Raw genomic sequence first — 20,255 nt, 5'->3', positions numbered from 1 at the left:
ATGATTAGAAAGATGGGGACTTCGTCTTCAGGATTACAAATGTCCTATCCGCCACAGACCAATCAAGGACAAGAATCCGGCTGACACTCTTGCACGCCACCCAGCAGGACCCTCACTACCGGAACACTCAATCGCTGACGCTATCTACAATACATCACTCACCAACTAAAACCGTTCCCAATAGCATGGAAGACGCTTCAATAAGAGCCAGCAAGTGACCTAGTGCTGGCTATCCTCACCCAGTGCATCAGCCAAGGGAAAATGAGACATGCAAGGCAGGGACGTCATTTCACCAAAATGCCAGGGGTAGTGGAAGTGACATCACACGACCCTTGACCCCTGATGACATCACAGGACGTGATGTCATTTGACCCCACCCCGAAGTGATATCGCAGGAAGCGATGGAACACAACCTTTCACCCGTTGACAAAATAGGAAGTGACATCACATAGCATTATACACTACGAAAAATATGGTTACGATATCACTATAATGTGATGTACATTTCATGCAAGAATGGATCGCCATATGTAGAGTTAAGATCAGTGTGTATAGGCCCATATTATCAAATTACTGTGAATGCAAGCAGACGTCCATGACCAAATGATAATGATGTGTTATTATATAGCACTTACGCTTAAGCGCTTTATATAGAAAAAATATACACCCAATATCATCCAACCTGTGTCAGTACTCATTTACCGACCTCAGAAGGATGAAAGGCTGAGTTGAGGCGTTTAAGAACAGACTAAATCAGTGACTCACCCCCTGAAGTGTGCCTGAAATAAACGTTTAATGAGTCCAGCAATTATTGTATAGAAGTCCAGAAAGACACATTATTTGGCATTCCTATTCTTTCTTATTTAGGGTCAGTGCTGAAAGTGTTAGAATTGTGGCACCCCTGTTCTTATTTTTCTTCTTTTTTTTTTAAAGGGTCTGAACAAGAAAGCCAGCCACTCCAGGAGCTTGCATTACAAAAAACGAAAAGAAACGTTTTTTTGTTTATTTTTTACAGAGGTTGCAAGGGAGACCTCAGAGGTCGCATTTGCGACCTCTGGCGACCCCTAAATACTGTCTCTGATGCAAGGGACATAGCCAAACACCTAGATGAGATGTTGCAGTGTGACATGAAAGCAATGTTGCTGGTTCAGGAGGAACTCACCACCACCGAGAATCAAATAGTCATGAAGGTCTGCCGAATTGTTCTGCCCAAGTCTCTATGCCAACAAGTGGTTGATATGGCCCACGAGGGACACCGAGGTGTGGTCTGAACGAAGAAGCTATTGCGGCAGAAGAACTGGTTCCCTGGATTAGACAAACAAGTTGAATACACCTTAAAGAATTGTACAATCTGCAGCACAATAGCTCCAACCCCATGCCCAAACCCACTGCTGATGTTTCCGCTCCCCGGTGGTGTATGGGAGGAGTTAGTGGTCGACTTCTTTGGACCCCTCTGAGACGGCACGTATGCCCTAGTCGTGATCGATGAGTACTCAAGGTACTCGGAGATGCAAATAGTCCACAGCAGCAACAGCTGTCATTCCAGTCGTGGACCGCATACTCACGGCCTATGACATTCCTCAGAGGATCAAGTCTGACAATGGCCCACCTTTTACCAGCTTGGACTTTGCACATTTTGCCCAATACATCGGTTTCAAGCACCAGAAAAATACGCCTCTCTGGCCCTAAGCCAACGTCATGGCTGAGCGCTTCGTGGGGAACCTCAAGAGAGCACTGAAAGTCGTGCAGCTGTCCCACAAACCGTTTGAACAGACACTGTGCCAGCTCTTGCGTGACTACCACCACACTCCTCACAGCACCATGGGCAAATGCCCAGCGGACCTCTTGTTTGGCTGCCAGTAACGGACATGACTGCCGCAAAGACCTCCGGAGGGCAACACCATACCGGAGGATGTGGAGATCCGGACTAGGGACGCAGAAGAAAAGCAGAAAATGAAGATCACCGCAGATGAGAGGAGAGGAGCTCGAAAGCACAGCTTTGAGGAAGGTTACAGAGTACTGGTACGCCAGACCCAGAGAAGGAAGGAAGACTCCCATTTCGCACCTATCCATCTCACAGTCACGAAAGTGAAAGGCACTATGATTATGGCAGTAGATGAGAACGGATGTGCAATCCCAAACAAATGTGTCACACTTCAAAGAATGCTGCGACAAAGTGACACCTTGGGAAGCCGCGGAGGATGAACAGTTAGACTGGGTGGGCACATGGGTCAGTGAAGATTCCGATGACCCATACTGCGGAGATGAGGAAATCTCAGGCATTGAGGTTGCAGATGACGATGGTGAGTGGGCAACAGACAGACCCCCTTTCTGCAGCCCATGACTGGCAAGGGAAAGCTGCCCTGTGCGGGCAAAGACTAAACCCATGTCACGGTCCATACCCCCACACATCAGGTGCAGACCAACCTGCCCAGGACTTCGACTTCCATGAGGGCCTTTAAGGCCCCAAAGAATCTCTCAGGGGCCTCCTGGACTTGGTCCTGGTGCCGTTGGTGCCAGGCTCATGCTGCCATCACAAACATGGCAAGTTTCAAACTAAGTGAAGCACGTGTGGACCAATCTGAGGCAGGCTGAAGGGACTACTTGCCTAGGGAACTATTTGCTTGAGTGCGGTTGCTGGGACTACTTTACTTGGGGACTACTTTCTGAAGGCTATATAAACCACACCTTTAGTACAGAACACGCTTTGCGTTATTCTGCACTCCTGCAACGTACCGCTCACCGTGTCTGTTACCTTCAGGCCAGTCTGCTACAACGCCAGTCCAGTTTCGTCTCAAGCAACTTGCAAAGGAAGGAAAAGACATCAGGTTAGCCGCGCTGGTCAAGGATTCCACATCGCTATCCAGCGCATCGTTCATACCTACCTGAGAGCTGCTCTTTCGGCGAACCAACGAATCTCGCTCTCTCCACCGCTCCCATCTTTCGCCCGCTGCTCCGGAGTCGCCGCACCTGTCGGATGCAAGAAGAAACATCAGGTTAGCGCATATTGGGGAAAAGCCACTTTGATCAGTCAACTCATTGCAGCGTCATGCTCACCTGAAGGCCGCTCCTACTAGCGCTAGTCTTCACCACGCGGTCCGAGGTACAGCACCTGCAATACAAGATAAGCAGGTCAGTCGCACAGAAGAGCAATAGTGCATATAAAGACTTATCACAGAACGCTGGTGTGAACTTACCTTTTCTTGGAAAAACAACTCTGCTTTCTACGTACTTTCACATCAAAGGGAAACCTACAAGGGAAAGACAACAAAGTGAAACTTGGGCAATTTAAACTCTTTGGCGAACCATATAAATGGTAAAGACTTACCCATTGAATCAACGTTGTCTGAGACTCGACAGGATCAGTGAAGTAACTGGATCCTAGAACTCTACGCACCCCTGCATACTGTTGCTGGACGGAGAGCCTGCCATTCTTAAAACGAAGGTGAGACATAGCAGAAGGGGTTTCGGAAGACCACGGGAGGCGGGTGTGGGTCTTCCACCTAACAGTTGGGTAATGTTTTATTTAACCATTTAGGCGCACCTTCGTGACGGCACGGATACAGAGGAGACACGTGAAACCATTTAACATCAGATCTGCCAGTCCCGTTCGGCACCCCTGTGGAGACCAGGTGAGCGTAACAACCCATAAGACTCATTGAAGAGATGGGCAAAGTGTTTAAAAAGGGGGAATCCAGGGTTCCAGTCTTAGTGTGAGGTTGTCCCTTTGCACTTTGATGGTGGGTGGTTTCCCTGGTCCAGGGCGATTGGGGTTGGGTATTATGTGATCATTGCTTGTAGGTGTGAAAAGGTCTAATTTATAGTATGTGTGGCCGCTCATGAGGGCTTGTGTGGCAGGACTATGGCCCTGATTTAGAACTCGATCCAGTGTAACAGCATTTTTTTCTTAATCATAAAATGCGGAGTGGGGTATCCCCATTGCCTCCTGAGCCCCCCTTCACCTTTCTATATGCCCAACCCCATCTACTTATTTGTGGTACAAACTATAAAAAATGTGGTAAAACAGGATTACCAGATGGGATTCGATGCAAGTGGCTACTGCCGAAAAATAAGAGTGTGGTGGTGCTTTGGGGTGTTGAGATGACAGAGTGAGGGGAGCTGGAGGGAGGTAGGCTGGAGGGAGGAGGAGAGGGAATGGGTGGTAAGGAGGAGTGCGTGCGGTAGATGACTGTGAGTGATTATGGGAGGGGGAGATGTGATAGGGAATGGAGGATAGTGGTGGATGGGGTAATGGTGGCAGAGGTAGGGAGGCAGGTGTAAGTGAAGTGGTAGGCTGACCATTGCATAGAAAAGGGCAAAACGTTGATGGTATGGCAGGATACTGTGGTGGAGGATAAGATGGGAGGTGAGGTGATGGTGGCGATGGCCGTTGGCCAACGGTGATGGTAAATGGAGTACATTTAACCCCTTAACGGAAAGCCTAACTAGGGATCAGGTTGTGCGATGTTGCAACAGCAAGATGCTCCTAGTAAGAATCTTACACTGGAACAAGGCCTTGACATGGCCCACATGGCTAAGCTGTCTGCTGAATACAGCAAAACCATTGCTGGGACTGAGGGGGAGGAGGTCGGATTCAAAGGTCCAAAGCACTCCACAACACCCAAACCCTAGGGGGACTCCACAGCAATGGTGACAGCAGCGGCCTACAGAAGTTATCCATTGCCATCCTACGTGGGAGCTCTATCTCTATATATATATTTGTGAAAGTGTGTTTGTATGTTCAGGGTTGACTCCAGCCCCAAAACAGTTGTTGGGCTGAAATTCTGGCCCATGGTCAGCATACCAGTGTGGGGTGTACTGGCGATAGTGAAATTTGACCAACCCCACCAATTCGCTCTGCCCAGGGTGGGGTTCGGCCCTGTGCTATCAATGTAGGCAGTTTCGGGAGATTGACAATTTTGCGATTGTTGGCTGCAGCCCCACAACGTTTGGTGAGCTTAGATTTTGGCCCGAGGTCGGAATACCAGTCTGGGGTGTACTGGCGATAGCGAAATCTGACCAACCCCACCCATTCACTCTGCACAGGGTGGGGTCTGGCCTTGTGCTATCTGTATAGGTGATTTCCAGAGATCAACGATTTTGCAACAAAAGTAGGAAGTTAGTACACAAGGTCAGCATACCAGTCTAGGGTGTACTGGCGATAGTGAAAGTACACCAACCACCCTCATTAGCCTGGCACAGGGGTGGAGTGGGGTCCAGCCCTGTGCTATCAGTATAGCACAGTGTCCCCGGAGGATAGCTCAGGGGCAACATGCTCGCCTTGGAAGCAAGACGACAGGGAGCAGCACAATTTCGATCCCCGGGTCTGCGCTTAGTAATCTCTGAGTATTTAGCACGCTATAAATAGCCAATCATATCATATCATAGGTGGTTTCGGCAGGTTGCCAATTTTGCGATTTTTCAAAAATAGGAAGTTATGACTATGATAATTAAGCATACACAAGCTTATAGCAGTCCCCCACGTGCATGTCAGCTACAGACCCGGGTAATGCTGGGTGGTACCGCTAGTTTGATTATAAACCCAGAGTTACTTGCTTTAATGTTTCTTACGTCTTATTTGCCATACAGGTGTTTCTTCCTCCAATAGAAAAATCTCTTAAATTTCCCAGTTCTTTTCTAGGCGCCATTGACAATCTGTGGCTTCTTTTCTTCGACTGGGTATGGCGCGTCTGAACAAGGGGCCTGGATGTAGCACGATCATTGAAAGGATCATGGGACCTGCTTGTGGTCTTCCACACAACTCTCTATCATTCTTTCCTTAGCTTATTGGGTTTTTGAATTTTTTATCTGAAATAGGTATCCACTGTCTGACCTGATTCCTGTTTGTACAGCTGCTTCTATGCGTGGCTGGTGTAGTTTCTGGACTGACTGTTGGAGATGCAGAGGAAGTGCGCTCTAATTTTGAGTGAGAATCAGGTGCTCTTTGACCTCCTTTAAGGTTAGGCCACCCAGCCACTTCTCTAGCTGGTATGACAGTTGTCACAGGATTTCCTGGAGCAACAGTTACATCTCCCAGAGTTGCTGCAAATGATTCTCTTGGTTGTGACCCAGGTGCTCCTGGATGCCATGCCAATGTGTCTTGCATGTAATTCGTCCATCCGTATGCAATACTTGATTGGGCACCTGAATCTTCCCAGTTAGTAGTGGTGACACATACCATGGCCAATGTGGCTTCCCCTGCCTCTCGACTATTGTTTCAAAGTTTTTGAAAAAAGTCCTCAGGGTCTTTGCTGTCTGTAAACATCTGTATTAGAGAAATGGTGGGATGGGACCTCTCTCTGCTTAGCTCAATTGTCCTATCAAAGCCAACTTCCCTGTCACCTGCTTCGATAGGATGTTTTCTGAGGTGGCAGGTTCCACGACCGCCTCCAATGATTGTCTTTCAGACCTGGGGCCTGAGCAGACTTCGTGGTGGTATCTGTGGCTTCTTCCTCCCCAATTTGGTGGGAAACAAACATGTCTTCCTTCCATGACTTGACGAAGACTTACCAACTAGGACGGGAGTTCTTCTGCTTACCTATTCCATTGGCCCCCAGACTGTTTCAGGGTTTGTACTCAAGTTATATGTGGAAGTATGGCCTGCACATCTGGGACCAGAACAACCCAGGTCCCTTCATGGCTGTCGTCAGGGTTCATGAACACACTATTGCTCCCTTTGACACCTTCAGCGGAAGGGGATTGTCTATGGATGTGGTGGAGATGACTTTGATGTGGCCGCAGGAATGGTGAATGTGGTGTGAGTGCAGTGGCAGTGATTGGGATGTAAATTTAGCGACTAGGAATGTGGTGGTGGAAGTAGTGTAGCATCAATTAGTGGAATCACGTTGCATGGATGTGGACACTTGTGATGGGTGTTTGTGTATGTATGTGCATGTCACAGATGGCCTTTTAAATTCCCAGACTATATAGTGTAGTTCAAGGGATTTTCCTGAAAGTAAAATACTGTGTTCAGACGTGTAACCAATTGAGCTGAGGTCGGAGGACACTAGTGGGCGTCCTTCTCTTGTCTTACCGTGGGCCCCCACCTCCCTAGCCCAGGCGTCCCTAAACACTGCGGTAGCTAGCAGTAGATAACCCCTAATATCTAAAAACTAGCTAATGTGGGGGCCTGAAGGCCATAGCCTTATCTGTCTGGCTCCTTCTGGGGTTCTTTCAAGGGCTTCCCTATCCTAACACTCCCAATGTCGGATTACAGAATGCTGTTTTCCCAATCAATACTGTGCATTAAAAGATACCTGTCTTCTTCCTCTCTATGCACCCGCTATCTCCCATTCCTTTCTCTGATCTTCCTGTTCTTACTCTCTGTTCTACCCTCTCCCTTCTCCCTCCTCATCTCTACTCCTCTTTTTCCTGTTTTCACCCACTTCCCTCCTCTATCCCTCTGATGTTCACGCACACTCCTCTCTCCTTACTTCTTCCCTCTTCTCTTCCTTCTCCTCTCTGCTCTGTTCCTCTCTCTGTATAGTATCCTTCTGCGATTTTGGTGGCTTCACTCTGTGGCCTCTCTAAGAATAGAGGGAGGAGGTAAGTGTTAGTGAGAAAGAGGGAGATGCAAAACCTGAGGTGTTGATGGATGCAGGTCAGAAGTACCCGGCACCTGAGTGCTGCTGTGATTCTATGCATTTGGCAGTCATACATGGGTATATGTTGATAGACCAGGACAAGCCCAAGGCCTAATACAGTTCCAGCTCTCTCAATCTGTTTTAGTCGCTGGTGTGTGTGGGGGTAGAGTTAAAGAGGTGAGCTTTGTGATAGCTCAATTAATGATAATGCAGTAGCTAACTGTGCATGGCAATGCAGGTGTGTTTAGTGTAAGGTGGTATGAGATTTTACAGGGGAGTAAATTAGCAATCAGGAGGGGAGGAGAGAAAAACAGAGAGAATATGAAGTGGACGGTGAACATTGAAAGGCACTATCCAGAAAAGGGTATTTTCCACCAACCAGTGAATTGATTAGGCTGTTTATTCCAGCCCTGCACTACCTTACACATCATGCATTATTTGACCCTGACAAAGAGGACCAAGGAAATGATTGCACATGTTTTTCCAAGCCTATGCAACAATTCATTTAGCGATGCATCAACAGATCTAGCAGTGCAACAATTTGTTTAGCTATACAATAATCCATCTGACTATGCAACAATTATTCTGGGGATGAAACGATGAATCTGATAAGGATATGAGTATGGCAGCATGCTCTGATGAGGTTGACAATTATGAGTTTGGGTGTGATTAGATGAGAAACAGTGAAGGTATCATTGGTATTTGTTCAATTTAGAGGAGACTCGGGTGGGTGAGTCAAGAGGAGGAGAGAGCGGGTAGTGAAGCAATGTGAGAAATGGGTGTATGAGTTAAGGGAGACTGGGGTCTGAGAGTGATGTGAGAGTCGGGTGCAAGATCACCAGATATGCAAACTTGTTGGGGGAAAGTAAAAGAAAATGGAACACTTCACTTTTGCCGATGTAATGATCCACAAGACTGTATTTCTTGGCTACCTCTGGTGTTGCATCCTGTGTTAAGGTTTAATGGCAGTTCCCAAACTCAAGAACAGCCTAAGTAAGGCACATACTTAGACAGAAGTTGCAAATCGGATAGATGAAAAGAGGTTTCAAAAAGTGTGTGGGTGAAAAGAGGTCACTCTCTGGAGGGCGTAGGGCTAAGCAGTGGGATAGCTCAAGGATCTGCCTACCTTTCCAATGGATTCATCAGTTTAATCGCATAAGGCAAGGAAGTTAACGTGGAAAAAAGGAGGGATTTAGGAAAACTCCAAGATTCGTTAGCAGTGGCGTGTAAGATTCAATACAACAAAGTGCAAAATCATGTAACTAACCAATTGATTAATTGATTATGTTATTTGCATTGTTGTTCATGGACCAAGTAACCTCTAAACACATAAAGATCCCCAAACTGTAGTGTTAACCCCAGGGTATTCCTGGAAGCAGAGAAGTATGAAGAATGTGTGGGCAGAGATGTAGGCCACACTTCTCGGAGCATTACTGGGACCTCTGCAGCCTTTGCAGGTCACCTTGGCTAGTGCCACCATGATGAAAAAGGTTGTGTCAGACCCCATGAGGTGGCTTACTATGTCCATGTGAACTGTATCTCAGATGTGGGTGGTCTGCACTCTAGAAGATCATCTGCGCTATGCTAAGGGGTTTATATGAAATGATTGACTTTTATGGGAGCCAATAAACAAACTCTGTTGCTTATTGAACATCAGGGTCTCTTTCCTGGCCAGAGGGCTCCTGCCCAGTTTGGGGACTCTGAAAAATAGGACCAGTTTGGAACTGATTATGGCCAAAGTGACAACTTTATTATGGGCAGGATAAAAAGGTGGTGCTTGTGTTGGGGGTAGAGATTGTGATGGTGGTTGGGGGCGGGGGACGCTGTTGGGCAAGCTGTGAAGATGGCTGCATCTTGAGAACGTTGAGATCCTGGGAGGATCTCCTGAGGTGGCTGTGAGACAGAGATCTGGCGCTGCGGCATGCAACGCCGTGAGAAGGAGAATAGATCGCGGGAGGGAGACAAGACACGGAGTGGAGCGGGAAGCAAGGCGGAACCTCCCTCAGGCTCAGGGCTGTGCCCGCATTGAGAAATGTTCCAAGACACAAGTGTGGCTTCATGTTGCTGGCAGTGCCTGGAGAAGACTGACGGTAGCATAGTATCCGGCAGGGGGGCACTGGCGGTCAGTTTTGGTGGCCTTGGAGAGTTACATTGGGGCAAAGAGGGGGTGGGCCCACCACCCTCTGTGACTACGGGGGAAAGGGAGCACAGTGCCCTGGTGCAGTCCCTGTGCCCGTGTCTACAGAAGATGAGGATGGTGCGGCAGGTGGAGGGAGTCTTAAAGCGCCGTGCTGTGCACCCACTGACAACTGGCCGTGCCCAAGTTGTCCCGAGGCCGAATGAAGCCCAGCAGGGGAGCCGATTTATGAATTTCCCGGGGGGTGCCCAAATATAGGACATGACATTACCAGCGGTTATATGACCGCATTTGCACGTAGTCCCCAACTTGGTGCGAGAGGGTTCAGGGGGGCGCTGAACAGGGGCAATATTGGCTAGCATGTACTGCATATACTAAAGTCAAATAACAAGGAGGTTTAAACCTTCCAGTTGCATTCCAGTAGGCCATCACTGCCCCTACTCCACCCCTCGATAATCATCCAGGTTGTAGTAGCCCTCAAAAGGCAGAGCAACCCAACTAGGATGGGAGAACGAAATGCCATCCCATCCTGTGAGTGTGTCAAACCTCAGTGCAAAGACTGTGTGCGAGTGCCTCCTACCTTAGAGCACAATCGCACTAATTTGATGCAAATCTCGCAATTGGGTGCATGGGAATCCCATGCGTGTGTGTGGGCTGCAGAACACGGATCACATTCTGAGTTCTTCATTGTGAAAAGGCTCTTTGGGCAAGCATTCAGGATGGGTCTCAGATATTGTGATATATTGAGTGGGCACCTCACTCCTTGGAGCATAATATACCCGTTGCTGGTAATCTCACAACTGAACGTACAGTTTCACTCTTGGTTATCTCAGTGACCCCATGTATATTAATGGGGACAGTCTCCCATCTGGGAAGACAATTATATTTCTGTTAAAACACTCTGAATTCTCACTCCAGTTTTCTCGATCTATAGATCCATACCATATTCATTCATTGTGCGTGCAGGGGTGATAACGTGTGTCTGAGAGAGCTCATTCTTTCATTCAGGAGAGATAAAGGGGTAACAACCCCCTGTATGTGGGATCAGGCTCATTTTGCCCCATGGCCCCTCACTTCAGAATGAGTGAGCAGGTTTTAAAACCCTGCTGATTCTGCTATCCTACAGGCTCGAGCCTTCTATCCATTGCCCCATCACGGCTCCCAACATCCTGAGCGGCAGCTTATGGACAGCAGGCAGCTCGGGACATGCCTGTTGCCAATTGAATGTAGCTATATCTACTATTTAGACACTGGGAGAGTGACATGAACCCACATTGGTGGTGAAGAAGCACACAACATACAGAACACAATGGTATAGTGTTGCAGTACTGCTGAGAAATGACAATTTGGTCTGTTTAAATGTAAAGCAGAGTGGCTGAGAAGTACACGCACTGTGCCATTAAAAATAAAGCAGCTGTGGTGGGTGGAAGTGCTGCTTCGGTGGCATCAAGAGTAGGCAATTCCCTACGGGGTAGTGTTGGTCATTTCCTATTGAAGTATAGCAGCCCTATTGAGAAGTGCCATTAAAAGTGAAGCTGTCCAGTAGGCTGGATCAGTGCTGCCCCATAAAGGGTGCAGAAGCCTCTGTGAGAAGTGGCAGTACTGTCCCAATGGTGAGAAGGGTAGTATTTTCACATTAACTATGCTTAAGAACTTTGGGTAATTGAATAGTGCTGCCACACTCTGAGTAATTCCATCCCTTTAAATATATTAGCTCTGGTATAACCACGACAGTGTGGAGTTATTCTGATGATTATGAAGATGATATCAGACTTGCTCGATAGTTCTGGTTCTCTATCATTAAATGTACTTCAGATCTTCAGAGTCTCGGGAGGATAGCTCAGGGGCAACGTGCTCGCCTTGGAAGCAAGACATGGAGCAACACAGGTTTGATCCCTCGGTCCGCGATTAGAAACCTCTGGGTATTACGTGCATTATAAATAACCAATTAAAATTAAAATAAATAAATCTGCTGAGAAGTGCTGGGGCCTTGTCAATAAGAGTGTAGCAGCTCAACTGAGAAGTGCTGATGTTATCCCATCAAAAGTATATCAGCCCCACTAAGATGAACTAGCATTGTCTCAACAAAAGCATAGCAGCCCCACTAACATGAACTAGCATTTCCTTAACAAAAGCATTGTATTACAATTATAGAAGCCCTGTTGCCATTAGGGGTGTACAGATGTACAAAGACATCCAACCAAAAAAGATTTTTAGACATTGAGGGACAGGCTTGCTTTGCATCTGTGCCTCCATTTCTAAAAATCGTTTTGGGTTGGGTGTACCTCTACATCTTGCACCCCTCTTACCAAGAGGGGTGCACAGATGTACAAATACACGCAACCCAAAACGATTTTAGAAATTGAGGGACAGACTTGCTTTGCATCTGTGCCTCCATTTCTAAAAAACGTATACAAATACACCCAACCCAAAAAGATTTTTAGAAATTGAGGGACAGACTTGCTTTGCATCTGTGCCTCCATTTCTAAAAATCGTTTTGGGTTGGGTGTACCTCTACATCTGTGCACCCCTCTTGCCAAGAGAGGTGCACAGATGTACACCAACAGTTCACAACAGTTACTTTAGATTTCAGGGCCAATACTATGTACAATCATCAGGTACTTCAATGGGGTCGGCCATGGCTCCGGTTTATGCTAACACCTACATGTATAAATTTGAAAAAGAAAACGTGTTGGATCACCCATTTTGGTCATTTAAAATCTTGACCTGGAAACGTTATATAGATGATATCTTCGGTATCTGGTGTGGTACACGAGATGAATTGGATCTTTTTTTGGAACATCTGAATTCAGTGAACAACACAATCAAATTCACAATGGAAGTAGGGGACCCTTCATTACATTTTTTGGATGTGAGCTTACAGATCAAAGAGGGTCACATCGACACCACGGTGTACCATAAACCAACAGACGTGAATAATCTTTTACATTTCAGCAGTTTCCATCCTAAACCCATGCTCAAAAGCCTACCATTCAGTCAAATGTTAAGATTGAAGAGAATTATCTCAGACCCAGCAGGCCTTGACTCAGAATGTTCATTTCTAGTTGAACGATTTGGATCTAGGGGGTATCCAGATACTATCACAGGAGAAGCCCGCAACAGATCAGAGACCTTCACGAAGGAACAACTACGCATCCCTAAAGTCAAGGATAAGTCCACACCGCTACTCTACATTTCAAAGTACTCACGACAGAGTTTCCAAATCAGCAAAACTCTGCGTAAAAATTGGACCATACTACACAATGATCCCTCTCTCCTGAAATTATTTCCCAAAGCACCAATGATGGCCTTTAAACGTGGACATAATCTCAAAGATAAACTAGTGAGAGCGGAAAGACCTCCTAAAGACAAACAACTTGTACTGAGTACCATAAAGAAGGGTACCTTTCCCTGCTTGAACTGTACGAACTGTAACAATGTTATAAAAGGTGAAACGATATCTCACCCACAAACTGGGAAGAAATTCAAAATCAGAGACTTTTCCACCTGCCTCTCCGCAGGTGTCATCTACTCATTGAAATGTCCCTGTGGTAAATTATACATAGGACAAACCACAAGACCCGTCAAAGAAAGATGGTCAGAACACAAATCCACCATCAGATGTAAGAATCTCAGATCCCCAGTGGCAAGGCACTTCATCGAATTCCAACATACGATTGCACAAATTAAATTTCAAGTCATAGAAATTGTCAAACGTCCACACAGAGGTGGCAATTACCAATCCCTGTTGTCACAGCGAGAGAAGTACTGGATCCACACACTTGACACTTTGCAACCTAAGGGTCTGAATGATGAATTCTCTTTGAGTTGCTTTCTATAGTGAATTGTGAAACTCACATGTTACATCGCCAACTACTATACACAAGTGTCAGTATCCCGGACCTTAAAAAAAATTTTTTTCTTTGTCATTACAAGTGTTGTGACTTTGATGTTTTCTTCAAGGGAACTGTATTTTCCTATGTTTGACTTGCCTATATTCACTTAAATGTTTGCACCTGTTCACGAATGACCAATTGAACCATCTCTCCATTCGTTCGAACCTTGTATGAGTAATAGGCTACATCGCAATCTTTTATCCCCTTGCCATTGAATTATACTTGTCTCACTATATAATGAGTAGCCTCATGACTCTACATGATTTGTTTTGGACTATTAAGAGTAAACTGCATGTACCATTTGTGCTATCTATCATGACTGTAACGATTATTGTACTATTCACAAATTTCTGTTCCATTAGAACCAAAATTATAAAATGCGTTGCGATGGTGAACACCAGAATTCTTATGTTTCATTATGGAACATATTAACTCTACTTTTCTTATTTATCCTGATCTCTGGTCAGTCCCTATGAGTACGCTTGCACTATGCGCCATTGCATGATGGCCTCCATATTCCTCACTCACCGGCTTCTATGCCCTTTTCTATGTTTATTATTTAGTTTCCTTTCTACGTCTGACGGCGTGTCCCCAGCACAGCTCGTTCCCTAGGTTACGACCGCGCGGAGCCACTGCCTGCCGGTTTCAGTTTCCACTAACAGTGTTCCCCGCACTGTACAGGTAAGCTACCGCTACTTGGGTCCCTTTGCCCGGTTGGGAGACCCCAGGTTTATTTTTCTCCAGTATAACAGAAATGTATATGTCCCCACTTAGGTGCCAGCAGTACGTGTCTCTTTGCAGATGCCCTGCATCGTATAATTGTTTCGAATACTTGTTGACCACACGGATGCCCCTGTTGCCTTGGCTACTCGTCCCGCAACTCGAGTGAGTGCATTCTTTAAAACCAATTCCGGTTTATTTTAAGTATTATTTATTTTATTCAGTAGCGCTCTTTTGGAGTTATTCTTTCTCCGTCCACAGGAGGGGTATGGTTTTTTCTTAAACACGCTCCCCATATTGACTCAGCTTTTTCACTATTCAAGGGTGGTCCTTGCTATTTAGAACCCACTACCGCTTTTGGCTTATCTCGATCTGTCTGACTCTTCATCACGCCATTTTCTAGATCCCACCATGTAGGTGGATCTCACACAATACATCTCCTTTGTTATGTGTTTAGCTATTAGTATAGAGTGTTTCTCTTTGATCTGTTAGTTCACTCTTTTCACCATACTAGATCTCCAGTATTCTGCTCTTCACCATCTCGCTAGCATCCCGAGTTATGTACAGCTTGTCAGTCAGTCCTTGACTGTTATGGAAATAAAATAAAAGATTTTACTTTTTGTCTCCTTGAAATGTTGTCAACAGTTCAATTGGGCCCTTATGAAGAAGAGGTTACCCTCGAAACGCGTCGGCCACTCCACAATTGGACAGCATCACCTCTCCATCATTTATTGCTTCTTCGCAATTTGTTTTAATATGTTAAACGTCACGAATTACTTTGTACAACAGAATGTGCCTTTTGGCAAATTTTGTTTTCCTCTTTGCCAAATAAATTGTTATATGCTCAACTAACAAACTGCTGTTATATATCTATATCCATATATTTGAAGGCCCTATGTGGCATCAGTAAACAGTGTGCAGGGGACGGGAGGGCCCCACTTTTTGGGTCCTCTTCTATTTTCTCTTTTCTGATTTAGGCTTTGTGCCAAGGCCTTTTTTCCTCCCCCGCACCTTTAAATTCTTAAACCAGCTCTTCTGTACATATAATGATGATTTGAATTTCTATATCAATTGTTACCAGGTGTGCACCACTGTCAGCATTTTTGTTTTCTCCATATGTACTGGTCTTCCAGTGTGGCACGTACCAAGTGGGTAGCACCCTGATATAAACCTTGTTCATTATAAATATGTCATTTTCTCGCATCAACGAGATCACAGATAAACACGCAACTACACTTGCATTTGATGCGGAAGAAGCTAAACGCATATTAGCTCTCATCAAGGATACAGACCAATCTTTACAGAGTAAAGTCAGCCCAGACAAAATAATCTTTCAATTAGAAAAACTCATTAGACGCGAGATATCGCAGAAATTACATGCCAGTACCCTAGTGGAATATTACAAATCACAGAGAATCCCTAGAGGATTGAGGGTATATTTGAGACCTACACTCTGCAGCGAGAGCAAAGCATTTGTTGCTAAATGGGATCAAATTCTGAACAAGTGTTCACTTGACTTGATCTTACTTACGATTGAGGAACTTTCCAAGTCATTGACATCCATCGACAAAGACATAGAAGCACTGACAATACAGCTTTCAGAATTCAAGTCAAAAGAGGATCTGACACAACTTTTGGAAGATATCAATTCCAAATTGAGCAATTACAAAGCAGACATAGAACAAAGGAAACTTCGTAAGTTTAAACGCGATACGTTCGATTATTTGAACGATATCGTGTATACCTGGCAGGAGTTTTACCATCACAGAAACGCCAGCAGAAGTCGAGCTAATAATCTTAACAACTCCAACTCAGGGAGTGATAGTAGTAGTAGCAGTGTGGGAGAACCAATACCGAAAGACCAGTCACAAGAACAAATTCCACAGCAAGTACCAACACCTGGGACCACAATTCCCCACCTTACACCATCTCAATCTGGGACAGTTGCTAGTACCACAGGTGTTTTTTTAGGCCTGAGAGACAGACAAAAAGAAAAAGAAAAACACGACGAGGCAAGAAAAACACAAAAAGGAAGATACAAATAAGTGAAAATCTAGTCATCAACCTATCAAGCAAATACCTGACGAGTGGCCAACTTGATATCTTAAACCGTGGTCTTTCCTTTGTTCCTACTTGCAACACATCACTATTTGAAGAAAAAATCTGTCTTCACAGATTGTTGAGGAAATTAAGATTGAAGATGTTTTTCGAATCCGATTTGGATACAGAATCACAGGCCCTAGAGGATGACATCCTACAGATGCGCCCCAAGAGTACTTTCGACCCTCAGATTCAAAATTCGATCTTGGATCTCTTCGAGAAGAGTGTCATTAATGACCTCAAAAGAATTAATTACCATAGCACTAAACCAGTTAATATTAAGAATAGCCAACTTGAACATGTTGAACAGCTGGCTAAAGATGAAGATTTAACTATCAAACCTGCGGATAAGGGTGGGGCAATCGTGATCATGGATTCATCCTACTACACACGGAGATGTCTGGAACTACTTAACGACACCGTTACTTACACAAAACTTGATAATGATCCACTACTTAGAATCAAAGCCATCATCCAGAAAGCTATTGACAATGCTTTGGAAAACAACTGGATTGATTCAAAAACAAGTCAGTTCCTTATAAACAAATATCCAATCACGCCTGTGTTCTATGGCTTACCAAAGGTTCATAAAGACAACATTAATCCGCCACTCAGACCAATAGTTGCGGGAACTGATAGCATATTTGACCCATTGGCCATCTATGTGGATCGTTTACTTCAACCTCTAATCCAGGAAATACCAACCTACCTGAAGGACACTACAGACTTCCTCAACTGTCTACAAGAAATCATAGCCCTGGACACTAGCTGCATTCTCTTTAGTATGGATGTATGCAGCCTTTACACCTCTATTCCCCACATCGAAGGGGTTGATGCTGTACTCTGGCTCCTGTTGAATCATGAACATATAAGAGGGAACAAAGAATTTATTGTGGAATTACTGGAAATAATTCTTCACAACAGTTACTTTAGATTTCAGGGCCAATACTATGTACAATCATCAGGTACTTCAATGGGGTCGGCCATGGCTCCGGTTTATGCTAACACCTACATGTATAAATTTGAAAAAGAAAACGTGTTGGATCACCCATTTTGGTCATTTAAAATCTTGACCTGGAAACGTTATATAGATGATATCTTCGGTATCTGGTGTGGTACACGAGATGAATTGGATCTTTTTTTGGAACATCTGAATTCAGTGAACAACACAATCAAATTCACAATGGAAGTAGGGGACCCTTCATTACATTTTTTGGATGTGAGCTTACAGATCAAAGAGGGTCACATCGACACCACGGTGTACCATAAACCAACAGACGTGAATAATCTTTTACATTTCAGCAGTTTCCATCCTAAACCCATGCTCAAAAGCCTACCATTCAGTCAAATGTTAAGATTGAAGAGAATTATCTCAGACCCAGCAGGCCTTGACTCAGAATGTTCATTTCTAGTTGAACGATTTGGATCTAGGGGGTATCCAGATACTATCACAGGAGAAGCCCGCAACAGATCAGAGACCTTCACGAAGGAACAACTACGCATCCCTAAAGTCAAGGATAAGTCCACACCGCTACTCTACATTTCAAAGTACTCACGACAGAGTTTCCAAATCAGCAAAACTCTGCGTAAAAATTGGACCATACTACACAATGATCCCTCTCTCCTGAAATTATTTCCCAAAGCACCAATGATGGCCTTTAAACGTGGACATAATCTCAAAGATAAACTAGTGAGAGCGGAAAGACCTCCTAAAGACAAACAACTTGTACTGAGTACCATAAAGAAGGGTACCTTTCCCTGCTTGAACTGTACGAACTGTAACAATGTTATAAAAGGTGAAACGATATCTCACCCACAAACTGGGAAGAAATTCAAAATCAGAGACTTTTCCACCTGCCTCTCCGCAGGTGTCATCTACTCATTGAAATGTCCCTGTGGTAAATTATACATAGGACAAACCACAAGACCCGTCAAAGAAAGATGGTCAGAACACAAATCCACCATCAGATGTAAGAATCTCAGATCCCCAGTGGCAAGGCACTTCATCGAATTCCAACATACGATTGCACAAATTAAATTTCAAGTCATAGAAATTGTCAAACGTCCACACAGAGGTGGCAATTACCAATCCCTGTTGTCACAGCGAGAGAAGTACTGGATCCACACACTTGACACTTTGCAACCTAAGGGTCTGAATGATGAATTCTCTTTGAGTTGCTTTCTATAGTGAATTGTGAAACTCACATGTTACATCGCCAACTACTATACACAAGTGTCAGTATCCCGGACCTTAAAAAAAATTTTTTTCTTTGTCATTACAAGTGTTGTGACTTTGATGTTTTCTTCAAGGGAACTGTATTTTCCTATGTTTGACTTGCCTATATTCACTTAAATGTTTGCACCTGTTCACGAATGACCAATTGAACCATCTCTCCATTCGTTCGAACCTTGTATGAGTAATAGGCTACATCGCAATCTTTTATCCCCTTGCCATTGAATTATACTTGTCTCACTATATAATGAGTAGCCTCATGACTCTACATGATTTGTTTTGGACTATTAAGAGTAAACTGCATGTACCATTTGTGCTATCTATCATGACTGTAACGATTATTGTACTATTCACAAATTTCTGTTCCATTAGAACCAAAATTATAAAATGCGTTGCGATGGTGAACACCAGAATTCTTATGTTTCATTATGGAACATATTAACTCTACTTTTCTTATTTATCCTGATCTCTGGTCAGTCCCTATGAGTACGCTTGCACTATGCGCCATTGCATGATGGCCTCCATATTCCTCACTCACCGGCTTCTATGCCCTTTTCTATGTTTATTATTTAGTTTCCTTTCTACGTCTGACGGCGTGTCCCCAGCACAGCTCGTTCCCTAGGTTACGACCGCGCGGAGCCACTGCCTGCCGGTTTCAGTTTCCACTAACAGTGTTCCCCGCACTGTACAGGTAAGCTACCGCTACTTGGGTCCCTTTGCCCGGTTGGGAGACCCCAGGTTTATTTTTCTCCAGTATAACAGAAATGTATATGTCCCCACTTAGGTGCCAGCAGTACGTGTCTCTTTGCAGATGCCCTGCATCGTATAATTGTTTCGAATACTTGTTGACCACACGGATGCCCCTGTTGCCTTGGCTACTCGTCCCGCAACTCGAGTGAGTGCATTCTTTAAAACCAATTCCGGTTTATTTTAAGTATTATTTATTTTATTCAGTAGCGCTCTTTTGGAGTTATTCTTTCTCCGTCCACAGGAGGGGTATGGTTTTTTCTTAAACACGCTCCCCATATTGACTCAGCTTTTTCACTATTCAAGGGTGGTCCTTGCTATTTAGAACCCACTACCGCTTTTGGCTTATCTCGATCTGTCTGACTCTTCATCACGCCATTTTCTAGATCCCACCATGTAGGTGGATCTCACACAATACATCTCCTTTGTTATGTGTTTAGCTATTAGTATAGAGTGTTTCTCTTTGATCTGTTAGTTCACTCTTTTCACCATACTAGATCTCCAGTATTCTGCTCTTCACCATCTCGCTAGCATCCCGAGTTATGTACAGCTTGTCAGTCAGTCCTTGACTGTTATGGAAATAAAATAAAAGATTTTACTTTTTGTCTCCTTGAAATGTTGTCAACAGTTCAATTGGGCCCTTATGAAGAAGAGGTTACCCTCGAAACGCGTCGGCCACTCCACAATTGGACAGCATCACCTCTCCATCATTTATTGCTTCTTCGCAATTTGTTTTAATATGTTAAACGTCACGAATTACTTTGTACAACAGAATGTGCCTTTTGGCAAATTTTGTTTTCCTCTTTGCCAAATAAATTGTTATATGCTCAACTAACAAA

General features: G+C 44.7%; 2 protein-coding genes across 2 annotated transcripts; both read left to right on the top strand.

Moving 5' to 3' along the window:
• The first annotated feature begins 12,297 nt into the window (after window positions 1–12,297).
• LOC138521692 (uncharacterized) lies at window positions 12,298–15,192 on the top strand. Its single transcript, XM_069634703.1, has 3 exons — window positions 12,298–14,297; window positions 14,391–14,501; window positions 14,982–15,192. Exon 1 carries the CDS (start codon window positions 12,347–12,349, stop codon window positions 13,559–13,561), a length of 1,215 nt encoding a protein of 404 aa, XP_069490804.1. The 5' UTR covers window positions 12,298–12,346; the 3' UTR covers window positions 13,562–14,297; window positions 14,391–14,501; window positions 14,982–15,192.
• Window positions 15,193–16,426: 1,234 nt separating this feature from the next.
• On the top strand, window positions 16,427–20,255 carry LOC138521691 (uncharacterized). Its single transcript, XM_069634702.1, has 3 exons — window positions 16,427–19,360; window positions 19,454–19,564; window positions 20,045–20,255. Exon 1 carries the CDS (start codon window positions 16,537–16,539, stop codon window positions 18,622–18,624), a length of 2,088 nt encoding a protein of 695 aa, XP_069490803.1. The 5' UTR covers window positions 16,427–16,536; the 3' UTR covers window positions 18,625–19,360; window positions 19,454–19,564; window positions 20,045–20,255.

This window comes from Ambystoma mexicanum, chromosome 13 (assembly GCF_040938575.1).
Source record: "Ambystoma mexicanum isolate Mex_15411 chromosome 13, UKY_AmexF1_1, whole genome shotgun sequence".
In the NCBI taxonomy this organism is placed as follows: domain Eukaryota; kingdom Metazoa; phylum Chordata; class Amphibia; order Caudata; family Ambystomatidae; genus Ambystoma; species Ambystoma mexicanum.
This window is presented reverse-complemented; position numbering and strand designations above follow the sequence as displayed.